Source organism: Aplysia californica, unplaced genomic scaffold, assembly GCF_000002075.1.
Source record: "Aplysia californica isolate F4 #8 unplaced genomic scaffold, AplCal3.0 scaffold00311, whole genome shotgun sequence".
Classification (NCBI taxonomy): domain Eukaryota; kingdom Metazoa; phylum Mollusca; class Gastropoda; order Aplysiida; family Aplysiidae; genus Aplysia; species Aplysia californica.
In genome coordinates, this window is record NW_004797581.1 from 349,041 (window position 1) to 367,764 (window position 18,724).

The 18,724-nt window shown below is 37.6% G+C and overlaps 1 protein-coding gene across 1 annotated transcript in view; it reads left to right on the forward strand.

Annotated features, from left to right (window-relative positions):
- LOC101852702 (dynein heavy chain 1, axonemal) overlaps window positions 1-18,724 on the forward strand; it is a 94,278-nt gene that overhangs the window by 42,270 nt on the left and 33,284 nt on the right. The window contains exons 32-47 of the mRNA XM_005102067.3: window positions 322-499; window positions 1,439-1,633; window positions 2,302-2,418; window positions 3,117-3,131; window positions 4,011-4,166; window positions 5,194-5,304; window positions 6,654-6,797; window positions 7,356-7,516; window positions 8,766-8,923; window positions 9,627-9,800; window positions 12,172-12,350; window positions 12,781-13,014; window positions 14,410-14,606; window positions 16,758-16,893; window positions 17,718-17,926; window positions 18,142-18,313. Of these exons, the coding sequence (XP_005102124.3) occupies window positions 322-499; window positions 1,439-1,633; window positions 2,302-2,418; window positions 3,117-3,131; window positions 4,011-4,166; window positions 5,194-5,304; window positions 6,654-6,797; window positions 7,356-7,516; window positions 8,766-8,923; window positions 9,627-9,800; window positions 12,172-12,350; window positions 12,781-13,014; window positions 14,410-14,606; window positions 16,758-16,893; window positions 17,718-17,926; window positions 18,142-18,313 (2,536 nt within the window). The remainder of the gene's footprint in view (window positions 1-321; window positions 500-1,438; window positions 1,634-2,301; window positions 2,419-3,116; window positions 3,132-4,010; window positions 4,167-5,193; window positions 5,305-6,653; window positions 6,798-7,355; window positions 7,517-8,765; window positions 8,924-9,626; window positions 9,801-12,171; window positions 12,351-12,780; window positions 13,015-14,409; window positions 14,607-16,757; window positions 16,894-17,717; window positions 17,927-18,141; window positions 18,314-18,724) is intronic.

Here is an 18,724-nt window from a genome sequence, read left to right on the forward strand (position 1 = left end):
TACGAAAAAGGACAAAGACACGATTAGTCATTCATTTTGCCCAGGGAAAAGCAAAAAAGACTTGGAGAGTCTGATAAATGTTGCGGAAAAGATAAAAATTGTTTCTTGAGCCCATGATTGGTGCATTGTGTGTGTTACACAGTTTGTTATGACTGGTCATCTAGTCTATTTTCTGAAAGTACTAGAGAGTCAGTAAAGATTTTAAAAAATGTGTGAATGCGTTACCTGAACTAGTGGAACTATATCAATGCTTCACCAAAACAAGCATAAATAAATTCATCTTTACTTGGACTGATGAAACTTCCATTTTTGCTTTAACAGGACCGATGGTATTCTCTCCACTCTGATTCGAGTGGGCACGACAGCCAACAATGAAGACAAGAGGTGGTATGTGTTTGATGGGCCAGTGGATGCTGTGTGGATTGAAAACATGAATACTGTGCTGGACGACAACAAGAAACTTTGTCTCAGCAGTGGAGAGATCATCAAACTCACTGACGTGAGTGGGTATGGCTCTTTCACCGCCTCCAAGTATAAGGAATTATTTCTTAAATGTGCAGTGTCTTAATTAGATAAGGTAAATGTATTAAACTGAATTTTTTGTGTGCAGAGTTTTAGATTTCGTTTTCTGCATAAAGATATAATTACCACCTAAATAAGTTGGGTAAAATTATGTACCACCAATGCGCAATCATCAATCTCAGCATAACTAATGGCATATTGTCGCTTCCTATTTCTCAGAGGTCTTAAGTCTTTGAGTTTAACGCTTCTATTAACACTGTTGCATTATTTAAGAGGTGCTTAGAAGTCTGATGAGAGGTGAAACCTAATGGAGGTTACAGGAAAGCCTGCTTCAGCATGTTTGTACGTACATATTGAATTTTACTCTTTGAAGAGTACTCGATCATGCATTTTGCACAGCAATGTGAAATTGACTTACAGACCTGGAAGTAATTCTATTCTACTCCGTTCACATGAAAAAGATACTCCTGATACATAATGTCAAAAAATAAAATATTTTACTTGTTGGTCTGAATAATATTTAGTTGATGAATGGGGGCCCTGGTAGGTTCAACCATTTGCCCCTTTTCTCCGTTGAATGTTTTGCTATATATGGATCTCATAATCCTAATCTGTTTCTTGTCAAATGTGTCGGTTGTTATACTGATGCACCAGAAACTATTACTCAAAAACAACCAACTGCTGAAGTATTACTTTCTAAATTTCTTGAACCTTATCCTTTATTTTGACTCTCCTTGTACATTCTGTGTGTTTTAAGGTTATATTGAATGTAATTTGGGGGAATAAGCATACTTTATTTTGCATACATTTCATTCATTCATTCATTCATTCATTCATTCATTCATTCATTCATTCATTCATTCATTCATTCATTCATTCATTCATTCATTCATTCATATTCTTTTCTTTGTTACAGAGTATGACAATGATGTTTGAAGTAGCAGACTTGTCTGTGGCATCCCCCGCTACTGTGAGTCGATGCGGGATGGTGTATTTGGGCACTTCTGTTATCGGAATTGAGCCTTTTGTGGAATGTTGGCTACGGACGATTCCAGAGATATTCTTTGACTTCATGGACAAGATGCAAGAGATGTTTGACACTTTTCTAGAGGTTAGTGTGCAAGTTAGATATGTAAAGTCATGAATTGTGTTTGCTTTTTTTGTGAGTTTTTAGTGCTTTTGTGTAAAGGCTATCTGCATATATTTACCTCAGACTAGTACTTTCTTGTTTTCTTCGATCAAGAAAGATCATTTCATTATTACAGATTAGCCTTCAAATCTTGACATTAAAAAGATTGTCAAGATATAAATACAGTGAAGTATGAAACCAACATTTAAGAACAGAATAAGGTCTGGAATCTTATTCTTAAAACCTTGAAAAAGGGGTTTAATTTTATTACTCTTTTGAATAGTTTAGTTAAAGTCCATCACAATTGTTCAGTTTAACAGCATAATATCTTGAAATGAATTAATCTTTCCAAATATGGGAAAGAATGTTAAATAGAAAGAGTAATTTTAGATGTTAAGAAGAGCTAAATCCTTACCTCAATATTTAAGAACAGAATAAGGTCTGGAATCTTATTGTTATGACCATGGAAAAGGGGTTTAATTTTATTACTCTTTTGAACAGTTAAGTTTAAGTCTTTCACAACTGTTCAGTTTGACAGCATAATATCTTGAAATAAATTTATTTTTCAAAATATGGGAAGGAATGTTAAAGTGAAAGGGTAATTTTAGAAGTTACGAAGAGCTAAATCCTTCCCTTTTCCTTTCCCTCAGCCGTGTTTACAGTTTGTGAGATCGTCATTGACAGAGATAGTGACCACAATGGACAGTGGATTGGTCTTCAGCCTCTTCAGGCTACTTGACTGTTTTATAAATAAATTCAGACTGAAAGTGAGTCATTGGCCTCTTATATTATGACGTGTATGCCTTCATTTAATCTTGATAGAGGAAAGAACAGTATTGTTTTTAAGTGTGATGCTAAAATGTGCTTTGCTCTTTCATGCGCTAATCGTAACATATTCAGCTGACAAATGCTGTGGGTATCTCCTTTTTCTTTTGTTTGTGTTATTAATTTCTGTCTGTCATTTTGCTGCCCCTCTCTTGGGGTGGAATGAATTAAATTCGTTTCACACCTATAGGACATGCAACCCCCTCCAGTGATGGAACAACAAGTGACAACTACACTCTTGAATGTATATGTAAGGTATTTAATTTAGAGTATCTTCTTTGCCTTCTTTCCAACTGTCTTCCAGTAGATCTTGTCCTTTGCTTTTGTACTTTACATTATGTTCTTCTCATAACAAGACAAATCATACTCATTACCTGGAGCTAAGTGGTATATTGTTGTACTCCTGTCATTTTTTTATAACTTTGAAAAAACAATCATTTTGCTTATAATTACTGACTTTATTTCTTTTTGTTTTTGCCACTCACTCTAATAATGATAACTGTTAATAATAGAGATGTTCCTTTGGCCGTTAGCAATAATGAAAAGTTAATTGTGCTTGTGACAGTAATTCTGTAATCAATAATGTGTTGGTACAATAGTGTATGTATTCATACATTATGTGATATTTTTCTGTTTACAGCCAAACCAAAAACTGGTAAGTAAATATTTGGGCATTTTTACTTAAAATATTGCATAGGCCTATTTGCTTTCTTACCTGTGAGCTGCCAAATAACTTCCATCAAGTATTTTAATTTCTAGGACTGCTTTTGTCACTTAAACTGATCACCCCACCCCCCCCTCCAGGGTTTTTCATTGTTTACAAAATGAGTCCTTAAGTCTTTTACGAGAACGTTATTATTTGTAGACTTCAGTTTTATTGCTATTTGCCTTAAATCTATCCAAGATGGACTATTCCACTTCCTTAGTTCTTGTGATTTAATTTTCTTTCTGTCTTTCACCTGTTCTGTACAGACTTATGTTTTTTTTCTTAATTTCTGGAGGGGGGTTCCATCTCTTCTTTTTTTCTTCTCTTTTTTATAACAGAATATTATTTCTAAACTCTACTGATTGTTATTCTTTTTCTTCTGAACTCTTTACTATTGTTTTTTACCATTCCCTTCTTCTTTGTTGACATATGACCTAGCAAGCATCTATATGTGCTAGCCAGAACACAGTGCTAGGCAAGATTTGTTCTCAGGTGTTACAATAATTTCTCCCAGAGGCAAAAGTATTCCGTATCTCTGAGAATTTGTTGTCTGTCTTTATCTCCGCACATGAATGGTTCCATTTTTACATCTGCACTTCAAAAGTAGACAGTGAATGTGAGTAACACACTCTTTGCCCTTGATTTGTTCATAATGAATTAATCTTCAGATGAGAGAGTTACACGTATTCACATATTTTTGATAACATGAAATCCGAATATAATGGTCACAATGAAAGGGGTAGATTTGCTCCTGGGTTCATATTTTCCCACTTGAATGTGAAGTCACATTTTCTTTCCTTTTGTGTTGGTTTCTTTGGAATCACACAGTCTGATATAATCAGCGATGATGGTCAAGAGAGGCTTGGTGAGCTGATAGAACCTTGGTTCATCTTCTCTCTGGTCTGGTCTATGGGTGGCACCTGTGATGGTAATGGCCGCCTAAAGTTCTCAAAGTGGCTCAGACAGAAGATGGATGAGGCTAATGTGAGTACAAAGAATGTGTATTCAAAAGGAGTGGTCGGAGTAATTTTTATCCCTGTCCACTAGAATTGACTGTATAATGTAACATTTTGGTCCTAAAACTAAAGGATTTTTCTTGTTGTTCCCTCTATTTTTGTGCCTTTATAAAAAAATGCATTATACTTTTTAGGTTTTACATTTTGGGTCAGGAATAGATTTTGTCAAACTTTATTGAAAAAAAAAATTGAATTTATGCTCACTTCTAGGACTGGTTACCCTCAGTTTAAATGTGATGCGTGCTGACAAAATGAGTTACTTCTCGGATTTCAGCCTTAAGGGAATAGATACTTCACTCCTATAGGTGAAGTTTTTTTTACAATTTATAAGTATGAGATAATAAAAGACAGGAAAGTTAAAGAATATGGCTTAAATAGAAAATCCTCAAATTTGACCCTAATGTCGATTTTGGGCAATATCTCTGTTTGTGAGTTGCGAGAAGTAACTCATTTTGTCGGCACCCCTCTCAAATATGTGACGAGAAAGAACTTTATGTTTTCCCACAATTCATTGATTACAATGGTAGGCCTACTATGCCTGGGAATTCTCTGAAGTCCTGATTTTATTGTGGCCTCTACCCCTAAGCCAGTGAGAGGAGGAATGGCTAACATTGCAATTTGTCCAACTGGTACATCGTGGAGATGTGGAAAGAAATATGGTCAATATAAATGTGTCAAAAGGATATTTCTACATGTCTTTTTTTTCTTGTTCTTCTGAAAATATATATCCTGACATATGTTGCGCCCGGGTGGTTTGACAGTGCCCCTGGGTATGTTCAACTTTGCTCTTCCTCTGTTTTTTATCCGTCAGTGTGCCTTTCTTTTTCTTCTTGTACTAATCAATATATCGATGTGTATCTTTTTATTTAAAAATCTAAACTTGTCATTTTATACAGATATTAATTCTTTTTATCATTTCACAGATATCTATTTATCTTTAAATGAAAAGAGCTCCAAAAATGTATACTTGCCCCAAAATATGTTCTACTCTTCAGTGTCAAGTCAAATTCCCTGAGGAGGGCCTTGTGTATGATTATTGCTTGGATGACAGTGCAATTATAATAACAGAAACTGAAAATGAGGAAGAAGAAGATGAAGAAGGAAAGGTATTATCATGCTTTTTCTTGTGTTATTGTAGCGTTCTTGTCATTTCGCCTTATGGTCGTTTTCTGCGGTGTAGTAATTGTTGCATGCTTTGCCATTGCAAGCAGAAGATGGGAGTTCAATTCAAGTATCTCCATTTGTGGTACATCATAGTGAAATCAGGCGCTTGGCAAAATAATGAAATCGAAGATACTGGCATAATTTTCAGCCAGCAAGGCGATTTTTATTGAATTTTTTTTGTTTTTGGCTCAACACTATATGCCTAATTAAAAATACATTTCAGTTTGGATGTTTACAGGAAAAAAATTGATTGATTAAAGGCACAAAAATTGCAAGTTTTCTCTTTCCAAGGAATCTCGAACTATGGAAGTTACCAAACTTTGGGGACCATTTTCTCGCTAAATTGACATCTGAAACCAGTCAATCCCTACTTCATTCAATCACAAATATCTCGACTTCTATTCAAGACATATGGGTATTTCTTTCACCCAAAGCAATGCAAATGAAAAGGCTTTTAGTTGATACCAATAACTCCATATTCACAAAAATTGACGAGCGCCTGATTCCACCACATCATAACACATTAGTCTGCTGAGACATTGTATCCCTCCCAGCACAAGCAGGCCCTGGTAGTAAGGGTCAAGGCAGCTAGTCTCCTGTGAAGAATGAACAGAATTGTGTCGATAGGGGTGCAGAACACCTTCATTTATTATTGCTCCCTCAGCACAATGCCCAAGATGTCTTAAGTTTTATCAGCACAACTCTGAAAAAGAAATTCTAATATATCTCAGTCCAGGAAAAAGAAATGTATCAGAAGGTCTTGTCTAACTTTTAAGCGAATAATTCATGTTATTCAGAAAGATGACTTACTCTAAAATGTGAATCAATATTAGATAGTGTTGAATTTTTTATTTTTTTTTGGTGCTTAGATTTAAAGTGTATTAACATCACTGTTTTTGTCTACGAAGTCTTCCAAAATCTTTTTAAAATTGTCAAAATGTTCTGTTTTCAAATGTCCATACCTCAAAAAGTAGTAAAAGAATGGCAAATAGAATTACACTACCCGCTATCCAGGGAAAAGGTCTGGTGTATTTGTGATCAATTCACACTGTGTTCAACACTGTTATGTTTGTATCAACGTGAAATTAGGAACACAATGCTAGAACAAACTGAACAGACGACATTTTATAGGAACTCAGTTACACCGGAAGTTCTTACGACAATTGTGCGAGGATCTAATTACAATCTAATTAGACTGAGCGATTGTCTTTATGACGCATCACACTTTACGTACTTAACTTCTCCACATACATAATAAATCGTCAACAAACACCATCATTATATACTTCAGCCTCTCAAGTGGGTCAACTGGATGACAGATTGGGCACAGTTTGAAGTGACATCGGAAATGAAGTATTCTGACATTATGGTACCCACTATAGACACAATCCGCTCATCCTATATCCTGAATCTTTTCATCATCAACCAGCAAAAGGTAATCTTTGAAGTGAATTTTTGTTGTTGGATTTTCCAAACTTGATTGACCTATACTTTGGAAGTTGATTAGTCTTGTGTTACCGTGGGAACAAAGTTAACATTATTTTTCACCCCATGAAGATGTTCATCTTCATATTTTTTCCATGAATATGCTATTTGATCATAGATGTGTGTTAGTAATGAGTAAGTGATTGAGTGGATGAGAGGGGAAAGAGAGCGAGAAAAAAGAAAGAGAGAGGGAAGGAGGGAGGGAGAGAGAGAGATAGACAGACAGACAGATGTACGGGCGGACAAATGTACAGACAGACAGACAGATAGACAGACTTGTCAATAAGAAAAAAAGATTTTATGCCTTTTAAAAATGATATAGTAACATTACAAATCTTTCCTTCATGGTTTTCTTTCACTTAATTTAGTTAATAGTAAACCTGCAGGTGTAAACATATTTTTCAGCTTCTCGTTTACTGTCTTCAAGGACAGCTAATAGAATGAGTTTCTTTTTTTTCCAGTGTGTCTATTTGTTGTTTGTTATCTGTGCTTTGTGTCTACTTGATAGCTGCTGACAGTTGGACCCACTGGAACAGGCAAGACGCTGACCATCGTTGACAAGCTGACCAGGGGAATGGATCTGGAGTTTCTGCCCGAATTCATCAATTTTTCAGCTAAAACCTCTGCGAATCAAACACAAGACCTAATTGATGGCAAACTGGATAAGAGGTTAATAAAATAAATATATTTTTAGCTATAGGATGTACTTTCTTTTTTTAAATGTTATTGATATTTTAGGATGAAATTTGTTATATTTCATTGTTCCACTGTAAGCTGTATAACTTTTACAAGAATGTTAAGGAATAACGTTCCCAAGGGTGTGGTGGCGGAGCGGTTAGTGCGCTCATCTCCAAAGCGGAAAGTCCGGGTTCGAGCCTCGGTTTGGACACGCATTTTTTTCACCCCCTCCTGCCCACCTAGCAGTAATGGGTACCTGACTTCGAGTTGGGAAAGTAAAGGTGGCGCAGAAAGGAACTGGCCACCCTACCACATTATGCCGAAGGCCCCAGAAGTTGTCTTACTAACAAGGCAATCCTCAAAGTCCGGATTGGATGTGGGAGCAACTTTACTTCACCATCAGTCCATCTTTTCGAAGTCAGTAAAAAGGAAAAGGATACTTCAGATTTGCTATGGTATAGTGACATATTAATTGTTGCTCTGGGGACATCTCGATAGTTCTGTTAATATTATGCTGGGCTATAATGTAAATGGCCATGGTTTAAATTTTCAACTGGACTTTCTTGAAACTAGGTTGTCTGGGGAGTTGTTGAGGCTTTTCATCCACTTGGCTTATCAGAGGTGGAAGCTAAATTTGGAGGGTCTGCCTCTTAAATGACATTATTGTGTATCTGCTTACAACCCAGCTTGTCCTAGCCATCCTTTTGTTTAGTAAAGTTCAGTAGAAAAATAAAGATTCTCAACGAAATTAACTGCTCAATCTGGGAAGTGAGTTCATGTCCTTTACAAGGAAGTCAAAGAGCCTGGCTATTACACCACAGACACCTGTTACCTAACTTTACGGCTGGCGAGGCTCTTAAATTATACGGAATATTTGTATTCATATTATTACCTTTTCCCCAGTTCATTGATGCAAAGTGATTATTTTAGATCACTTTCAATGATTTGAGTCTTGTTTTGATCAGCCTCTATGGTGTAGCAATTAGGTGCTTTATCATTATCATTGCATGCAGAAAACCTTCGTTCAATTCCGTTCTGGTGAGAATTCTTAATCAAGTATGGTATCTCGATCTTTCTGCTGTATTCCTCTCAGTCAGCGTTGAACCTGATAGGCAGTGTTGAAGCCCGCCCCTGCTTGACCTAAATTGTGTCGATGGGATTGTAAACACTGGGGGACAAAGTGGAAAAAAAAAGACTGACCTGCAGCTTAACATTCATTTCCTCATATTTTATGTGGCAGGCGGAAAGGCATTTATGGGCCCCCAGTGGGGAGATATTCAGTCTTCTTCATCGATGATCTCAATATGCCTGCCCTAGAGACATACGGAGCCCAGCCTCCAATTGAGCTGATCAGACAGTACATGGACTTCTCTGGATGGTATGACCGCAAGTCCATTGGTAAGTTTTCAGGGTTATAAAGTCAAAGGTGAAAGTTGTAATTAAGCAAGTTGTGCTATTGAGTTTTCTTGGTACAAAGGGATAGTAAGTTGGAAAGAAGTATTAAATCGTTCTTTAAAAGTAGACTCGTGCGCATGCCAACAACGAATGTGTTGGTATGAAAAAAGGCCGCTGATTGGTCGCATGCAATCGGCTAAGTGAATAGTTGTTCACGATGCAGGTGCAATGGATGGTTTTCGGGAATAGATAAGGTTCGTTCTGGGAGAAAAATGAGCGAAGCCACGTCTGCGGGGGGCTGTTCATATTGGAAGCGACCTCGTTGAATCCGAGCTCGTTGAAATTAAGCGCTTGTTTAATACGGGTTATTTTTATTGATTTAAAAGAAGAAAAAAAAGCGGGTTCCCTTGTCTCATCTTGTTGAATCCAAGCTCGTTGAATCTGAGTTCCACTGTATTTTTTAAAAGAGAAGGGAAACAATTATTTGAAAAGACGATGAAGTATTGCTATATATTTAAGATGTTATAGACAATTTTGTGGCAAGGGGAAGTAGATATCATAATAATAATGGGCTAGTATTAGTTCCTTGTAAACACTGATGCATGTTTTCATTTTTTCATCTCTGGTTGACTTAGTAGCAACAAATATGTTTTCTTCACAAAGGATGCCTTGAAGAAGAAAAAAAAATCTGCTTGCTTTTACACAGGCGACTTCAGATTACTGGTAGATGTGAACTTCTTCTGTGCCATGGGTCCAACTGGAGGTGGTCGCAACCCAGTGACTGCAAGGCTTTTGAGGCACTTCAACTTCCTTGCATTTACAGAGATGGAAGATGCTAGCATGTTCAAAATTTTTAAGACAATCTTGGAATTTTGGATAAGTGAGTGGAAAGTTGAAAATTTCATAGATTTCTTTTTCGCTTTTGCAAAGTAATATAACCCTTTGAGCCCTGGTCTCCTCAGCCTAAAGGTCCCATGTACCGGATCTCCCTTGGTTTGACTGCTAGATTTAACACTTTGCCGTCACATGGCGCCGATCGGCAATGTATACCACCCAGTTTCTTTGGATTTTCCCCAAAACGCCTCTGCCTTTGATGGCCAAGGTTTTTACTGTATGAGCCTTGTGATGGCAAAGTGTTAAAGCTACAAACTCAAGATTGGAAATTCAGAGCAGTGTTAGAGTAGAATCGACATCCAAACAGGGAACTATATGCTGCAAGACTGCCTAATGCTCGAAGCATTTAGAAAGAAATACTGGCCCAACCCTAGGCAGAGAAACCCCAAAGCTCTGTGGGGGCCTAGAGGACCTACAGCGATCAGCATCATTCGCATTAGAAACTGGGATGCCCATATAAAGATGAAACAGAAGAGGAAGTAGCTCCAAACTCTAACGAGAATGACGTGCAGTGACCATATTGTGAAGCAAAACTAGTGAATACAATTTTAATCTTTTCACAGCCCTGTGCTCATGTTTTTCTTGCTTGCTTTTCACCTCCCTTTTTCAAAATTTGCTCAATATCAATTTTGATATTGTCAGCTGTAATTATACAGTAACCCTTTCGCTCATATTGAAAAGCATGTTTTAGGTCGTCGGTGATATCCATGGAACAAGAATTAGAGGTATAATGAATGTCAGTAAAGCACAGAGTTGCCTACTTTTAGGATATATGGCATTTATCAACAGTTTGTTTATTGCTTTCATCAACTTTATATTGATTGTAAGATTGTAGATGAATAAGAATAATTAACACTTTCCACCCACGTAGCGTGCAGAGTGCACAACCTTTGCCCCATGTACCTGGATATAGATGGGGCACATCAGTACTATACCCGTATCTCAGCAAAAATACCTCAACCATTATGAAATTTTCAGCATATGGAGAAAATTGAACGTGATGATCTCATGTTCACCAAGCAAGTAGGCGCTAACTATAATCGGAACTGAAAATATTCAATCTAGCACATTCATCACCTGAATTCTCATCATGGTGTAAGTGTAAAGCAGCCCTAATGCCAGGTCTAATCGACATATGTCAAAATAATGTACTCCAATTGTTGTAAACAAACTGATTTTTATACCTCAAAGGCCACACAAACCATTCAGATCATTGCTACAACATGTTTGTTGCTATATCACACCATTGCCAATCGGCATCTCGTTGGGGCAAAGTGTTAAAAAAAAGGCTATGACGTTTCACATTTAGATAATAAGATAAGATGCATCTTTATTGTCCAGATCTTGGCACATTGGTTTTGTGTTGCACCACACACACACACACGCACCCAAACTGGCAGAAATATGCCGGTTTCTCAGATTTATTATTTTGACGAGTGCCTGATTTCACCACGATGCCTCACATATTAAAATAGTATGCTTGCACTCTCAAACAGTCTTACAGTCGCATGCATAATTTAAATGAACAATAATATAAACATTAATAGTGTTACGCTAGATAGCTACTCAGTAATTAGACTGCTTGGTGTAAGACTCTGCCATACACCGTTTTGAAAAGTGATGTTAGACTGAGTCTTAGTTTGAGCAGTCGGTTTGGATTGTTCTTTTTTTTTGGAGGGGGGGTAAGTGTTTTACGGCGCTCGCAACTGCATAAGGTCATATGACGGCGTGGGACACATTAAACTTTTTCAGTTGGTAGGAAATTTTTAATTTTGCTCGGGTGGTGGCCAAAGCCTACTCATCGATTTTAGACCACCAAGGGATCTTTAATGTGTGCAATTTGCACATGGGCCCTCCGAGATTTTTCGCCCTTGTCCAAGAAGACTAGGTGTAGATCTTTCCTTCCAGAAGATCAGGGGTGTGACTGAATGACAGCAGTAAGAAGGAGCCATGGAGTAACAGTAGAAAGGCTGCAGAAAGAATTGGGAGCCCAGAGGAGGGGGTAAAGGAGGTGAGGGGGTGGGGGCAGGAAGAGAAGACGAAAGCAGACGACAACATTGCTAGAGAGTAGGAAAGTAGGTGAAAGGAAACAATTCTAGAGAAAACATTTTTTTGGTCGCTGCCCGGATTCAAAACCGGGACCTTTGAATGAGAGGCCAATACGTTCACCTCAAGGCCACGTGAGCCGCCCCCCCCCCCCCACGTCCCGATTGCTCTTTATACTTGTAACCTGCATTCTAAATGTATGTGTCTTGATCTTATTGTCCCCATCTTTTCCTGGCAAAATATGGCTGTTAATGTACTGAATTATTAAAACACAAACTGGGAGTGAAGGCTTGATCTCATTTCCTCCGCAGGCAATTGTCCATCCATTGCCTCCTCCTGTGACCAGCTTGTGTGGACCACTATCTCTATGTACAACATTGTACAGACTCAGATGCTGCCTACGCCAGCCAAGTCCCACTATACTTTCAACATGAGAGACCTCTCAAAAGTGTTTCAGGGCATTCTCATGGGTGATCATGCAGAAAACAAGGTAATTTTAAGGTCTCCCATCTACATTTCCTCTCTTCCTCTCCTTCTGCCAGCTGGTTTACTATATATACATATTATTGATTTTGTTTATGGGCAAAAAGTGTCTTTCATATTTTTGCTAGTAAAAAACACTTGTCTTTTTAGTGGAGCAGTGGTGCTGTTTTGTCTCCTACAAAGTCTGTCTCAGAAGTGAATTTCCTTGTTCTGTAAAATCATTAATTTTTATCTTAGAGACATGAAATTTAGTAGGCCTTCCTATCTACAGATACACATTTTCTATTCAACATAAAAAACTCTGATCTCAACGCACGTTTTAATCTGATGTGTCTAGCGATCAAACGTGATGTCAAAGTCCGTTTTGATGGATGTGTAAGAGCTGATGAAGCACTGATTCTGATAGAAGTTAATCACATTGACATTGCTCTTTTCAGAAAGTGGAAGATATCCTAAGGCTGTGGTACCACGAGAGCTGCCGAGTGTTCCAGGACCGTCTGATCAATGATGAGGACAGGCAGCTCTTTGAGAATGTGCTCAGGCAGAAAATGAAAGAGGACTTCCATGTAGATTTTGAGAGTGTTGTTACCATTCAACCACTGATCTATGGAGACTTTCTCAATGCTGATATAGATCCAAGACCATATTTGCTAGTGGATGATCTTCATGCAGTAAGAGTTCTCTTGTTTACTTTTTTGGTTCCTTTTCAGTTAAATGCTGTAAGTTTCCTTGTTTTTACAAACAAAAAATCATAATAGTATCGTTTTAAATTTAAAAAAAAAAGAATATTTTGAGTTGTACCTCTCCCATTACAGCTATGTGATTTTAAAATAAGACTGGAACTTTTTCAAGGAGAAGTCTCTTCATTTATTTGATTTTGCTCTATGCAGCTTATGCATCATGACAGGAACTGTTTTAGTATCCCCCCCCCCCCAATTTTTTTTTAATAAGTAAAAAATAAAGAATAAATAGAATTTTAAAAAAAACCCATATAGATATAAATATCATCCCAAAATAACGGAAGAGACATTAAACAGGTCCACAGCACTGTTGACAATTTTACCGTTACTGTCTGAAAACAAAAAATGCTCCAGAGTGCAGAAAGATGCTAGGGATCAAACAGTTTGATTTATCCATCTCATGCTTCAACATGGTGTGATGTTAGCATTCAAACTATCAAGTAAAATTTTGATTGATGGCGGGACGTGTTCATTCTGAAATTACGTTTAGTTCAACTGTAATATGTGGTTACAATACTTTTAAAAAATCAGAACCAAGCATCTCTCCATTTTCCAGTTTCTATGTCACAGAAAGCAAAAATATACCAGCAAATTAAATTAAAGAACAGCGTGACTGTTGAATTGCCCAGAATTTTCAGTGTAATAATTTTTTAAAAATTTTTAGGCTTTAGATACATTTGATTCCCAAAGGGGGATATTAACATGTTGTTGTGCACAGTAGAATTGTAAATGGGCTGATTTATCAATGTCAAGCTCAAACTGTGCCGGAACTACGTAAGGGGAACTGCTGCTTTTTCTTTCCTATTATCATTTTTTCCTCTGCTTCTTTTGTATGTTTGTCACTTTCTTGTTAACTGCTATTTCCGGGGTGCCTTGGCAGTCGAAGCAGACTTTGTGTTGTTGAGGCTAGAGAGGTGAACAGAGTAAGCCTGATTCCCCATTTGGACTTCTCTCTTGACATCCACCCCTTATCCCTCGTACGACCTTATGTAGTTGCAAGCACCATAAAACCTTACTAAAATTAAGATACATTAGACTCAACCATTTGGTAATTTTTCAAGCAATCAAGCCTTTTGTAACTTCAATAATGTATTCAACAAATGGCATTTTGCTCTTGCTTTTAGGAAAGGATCAGGAGTGAATGCTGTACTTTTCATTTAGCTTTCATTCCTCTGGGAATATTTGTGTTTTGAAATATGACAACCTACCTAAACAGAAGTTCCACCTAATAAACTGCATTTTTCTTTTGAAAAAAAAAAAGATAAATGAGAATGATCAATATGCATGCATGTTTAATTGACTGTAATTTGGTTTGGTCTTGTTCAGGCCCAGAGGTGCTTAGAGGACTTTTTGGCAGACTTCAACCAAGGCTCTATCAAGAAAATGGAGCTCGTCCTCTTCATGGATGCCATCTCTCACATGTCTCGCATCACGAGAATTCTGAGACAGCCTCTGGGCAACGCCTTGTTGCTTGGCATGGGTGGCAGTGGCAGGCAGAGTTTAACACGCCTCTCTGCTTTCATGTAAGTGGGGACTTTTGCCTTTGGGCATATTCCTGTTTCAGCTTGGTGTAAAGAAAGTCGTTTTCATATCGGAGAATACATTTTCTTTTTTGTAGTATTCTGCCGTCGTAAGGGAAAACGACGAATAGTCCAGCGCAGGTGGCGAGGCAAATTTTTCAGGAGAGGCAAAAACGGTTTTCACTTTATAAATCTTCCATTTTTTATTCTTTTAGGCTGTAATTCACCAGATTTCTAGTTAAGATGTTCATAGAGCAGTGTCATAAGTTTGAATGGTTTAGGTTGAAAAGTAGCAAAGTTATTCAACATTCGTTGTTCTCCCTGACACTGCGTGCCCGCAGGTAAGCCCTGCAATGTACGCGAAAACGACGAATGGTACGGTTCGTCGTTCTCTTTTACTCTCGTGAACGTTTATGGGTGTAGGCGATGGTCAGTTGTGACGCATTATAATATTGACAGTGATGACCGTGTAGAGGTTACTACAAATAAAAATAAGACGTATACAAATTAGCTATTATGTATAAAGTTAGGTGTTTGTTATATCCCAACTGTAACTTGGTAAGCGTTCTTTGTTTCCCTTCCTGGCCTGGTTAAATACTACATAGTCAAAGTACAAATAAGATGTGTTATATAAACATACACATTTTCAACAGCTTGATTTAAAACTGTCTCACTCGGAATCAAAGTTTGGTCTCCATGTTATCTCTTTATTGTAATGTAATTGTACAGTATTCTCTTCAGAAGCGAGTTTTCCCTTTATTTTCACTGATTGCTAAATTCCCCCTGCACGACCAAAGGGATCCATAATGTTACAAAGTCAATAATTTGATCTGATCATTGCAAAGTCAAACTTTCACGTAAGAAATGTAGCAATCTGACAAGATTGTATCGCAAACGCTCTCGGGAGAGGTAATGTGACGCTTTGTACAGCTTCAGTTGTATTTAATAAACTAAAGGCGACATGGACAGTTTGAATCTGCAAGACATTATTAAACTCGATCGTAACGTCCATCAAGTCATAAAGGAATGGTAAAGCAAGAATTTTAATGTCGCCACAATATGTCCACTTCATAAGTTGGACAAAGAAATTTACTCTCATAACGCAGTGTCTTTAATTGCTTGGTAATTCTATAATGATGTCAACAAGTGACACGTACTAGACAAATTACGGCACTATAACCATCGTTGGGATGTAAAATGACTGGACAATAAACTAATATAATGTCAGTCTGTGAACATTTGGGGAACACTAATATGCAATGCTAATAAATATCTCCCTAAATACTTTTTTATCCTCCCATCCCCACCCCTTTTCCCCTGTTCTCATCCGTTTTGCTCTCTCTCCCGCAGGCTCTTGTCAATTCACACCATCAGCATTCATGAAGACAGACAGAAAGACACACTAAGTGATATATTCTTAAAATCCTGATCGATTGTACTCCGGGGCAGGGGATGGTGGTGTGTTTGTTTGCTAAAAAGTCCTAGTATGTTTGTACAGACGCAACAGTGACCAATTGTCATTCGTCGTCCATGCCGAATTTGCCCAAAGGCAGAGACCAGGGGACAACGCCGAACGAGCAGTGATCCTTGACCAATCGACCATCCGTCGTACTCCCTTACAATGAGCTCTGGCTCAGAGCTCGTCAGTGTACGGGAAAACGACGAACTCTCAATTACCCAACAACAGATTAGGATATAACAAAAAATTTCACACCATCAGATGCAGAATTAAATACTCTATGAAATATGTAAAAATAAAAAAATCGAATTTTGACCATTCGTCGTTTTCCCTTACGACGGCAGTATTGGTCCTCATAGCCTTGCTGATAATGAAGAAAAATTCTGAACTTTGAAGACCATAACTTGCTAATATTAATGATAATGAAGCCAATAAGTCAATTCGAGAGATTTTTTTTCTGTTTTTAATCGCTTGGATTTATTGAATGGAGAAAAGTGTGTAAAGTATTTGGAGGGGGGAACTTAATGTCCACCATCTTGACCCACTGCATGAGTAGAGTCTATTTTGTAAGTATTTGAAAGTTGACAGCCATGGTTCTTATTTACAGTCTCATTCCACTGGAGAAGACGTACATCATGGCAGCATGTTATGTATGCAAATGCTGTCACTCTCACATGAGATTTATCTGTTTTCAGTTCTGAGTATGACTGTTTCCAAATTGAACTTACCAAGAACTACGGAAGTCACGAATGGCAGGATGACCTGAAGAAAGTCATGATGAAGGCAGGAATCAGAGATGAGCCTGTTGTCTTCCTGTTCAGTGACACACAGGTAAAAGAGCCCATACAGTATCTATACATATTATATTTGTGAAAGTCCTTCACTTTGGCCGCCTTAAACATCCGAACCACTTAACTTTCGAATTTAAAAAAATTAACAGTGGTTCAGAATCTTTTAAAGGGTGCACAGTGTTATTGAGGAGTCTGAAGTCACTGTAGTTTAATTTTCAGTTTTTCATTACTTTCGTTAAGATCTAATCTTGGGAAAGTCCGTCTTCTTAGACGCCATTGTGAACAAGTGACGCTGCCGTTCACAAGCTGTGCACACTTTTTCTACAATGACTTGATGAACGACGATTTTTTAAAGTCCGTTGATCGAACGTGTACCCAGCTAGTCAAATATATGTGTCGCGACGAGGTGGAATCAGGCGCTCTTCATTTTTGGACAAATGGAGTTTTTGATGTTTATTTGACTTGTTTTCGATTTTAAAATTACCCATCTTTCTTGAAGGTCGCCTGGTTTCAGAGATAAAATTTTCAAGAAAATGGCTGCAAAAGTTTGAAGACTTCCAAAGCTTGAGAGTCATTGAAGACCGCAACTTACATTTTTTTGTATGCCTATAATCAATGCTTTTTTATAACGTCCACACAGATATGTGATTTTAAAAGGATACGTCATTTTACAGTTCTCAGTCTATGACTCCGACAAAAGAGTGGTAACACATGTCAAATTATCAATGTTAAGAAATTAACATTATGATCCCTACACAAACGTATATAAACTTTGATGACAATTATAGCTTTTAAAGATCTGAACTTCAAGTGTTGTAGACATACAATTTTTGTGTTGTTGTTTTTTGTTTTTTTTTACCACAGATCAAGAGTGAATCCTTTCTTGAGGATGTCAACAACATTTTGAATACTGGAGATGTACCAAACATTTATTCTTTTGAGGACTCTGAGAATATTTATAAAGAAATGAAACCAATTGTTATGGACATGGGTCTGTCACCCACCAAGACCATCATGTTTTCAGCGTACACTAAGAGAGTGAGAAGTAATCTCCATACTGTCATCACCATGAGGTAAATGAATTTCACTTTTTCACCCTTATAATGGCGTTTGTGAACTTTTTAATTATTTCAATGAGCTTTGCTTTCATGTTTTTGGAATCATGAAGATCATGCTGCTATTTTGTTCTAGATACAACTCGTTAATGCTGCTTTGCGGGTACACTTTTATTTTACTAATTTTCAATCTCTGATTAAAACCTTTACTTTTTTCTCGGCTTATTTCTCAGTCCATTAGGGGAGATATTCCGAGCCAGACTCCGTCAGTTTCCAGCCCTGGTCAACTGCTGCACTATTGACTGGTTCAGCCAGTGGCCTACGGAGGCACTGCGGTCTGTGGCACTCAGGTTCTTACATGATATTGGTGACCTGGATTGTAGCAATGCTGTTATGGATGGATTGGTAAGGAGAGAAATTAAATATATGATGTTAATGGTTTGTTGGCTGTAACTAAAGGAAATAATGACAGTCACGTAGAATGATATCATTGTTGAACTTTTCATGAGGTCTGGCTTTTTATGTTTCTCTTCAGAATTGAAGGTTTCAGACTTTTATATTTGACAATTCTTTAATCATCTCTCAGGGAAAAATTTGTCTTGTTCATTTACAATGGCAGTGGAATGTTACAAGGGTTAGATGTGCTCATGCATATACACAACAAGACAGGACTTTAGTAAATACGTGTTTTACGAGCTGAAACAACCCGCACCGTAATCTCTCTGTCTCTCTCTCTCTCTCTCTCTCTCTCTCTCTCTCTTTCTCTCTCTCTCTCTCTCCCCCTCCCTCCCTCCCTCCCTCTCACTCTCTCTCCCC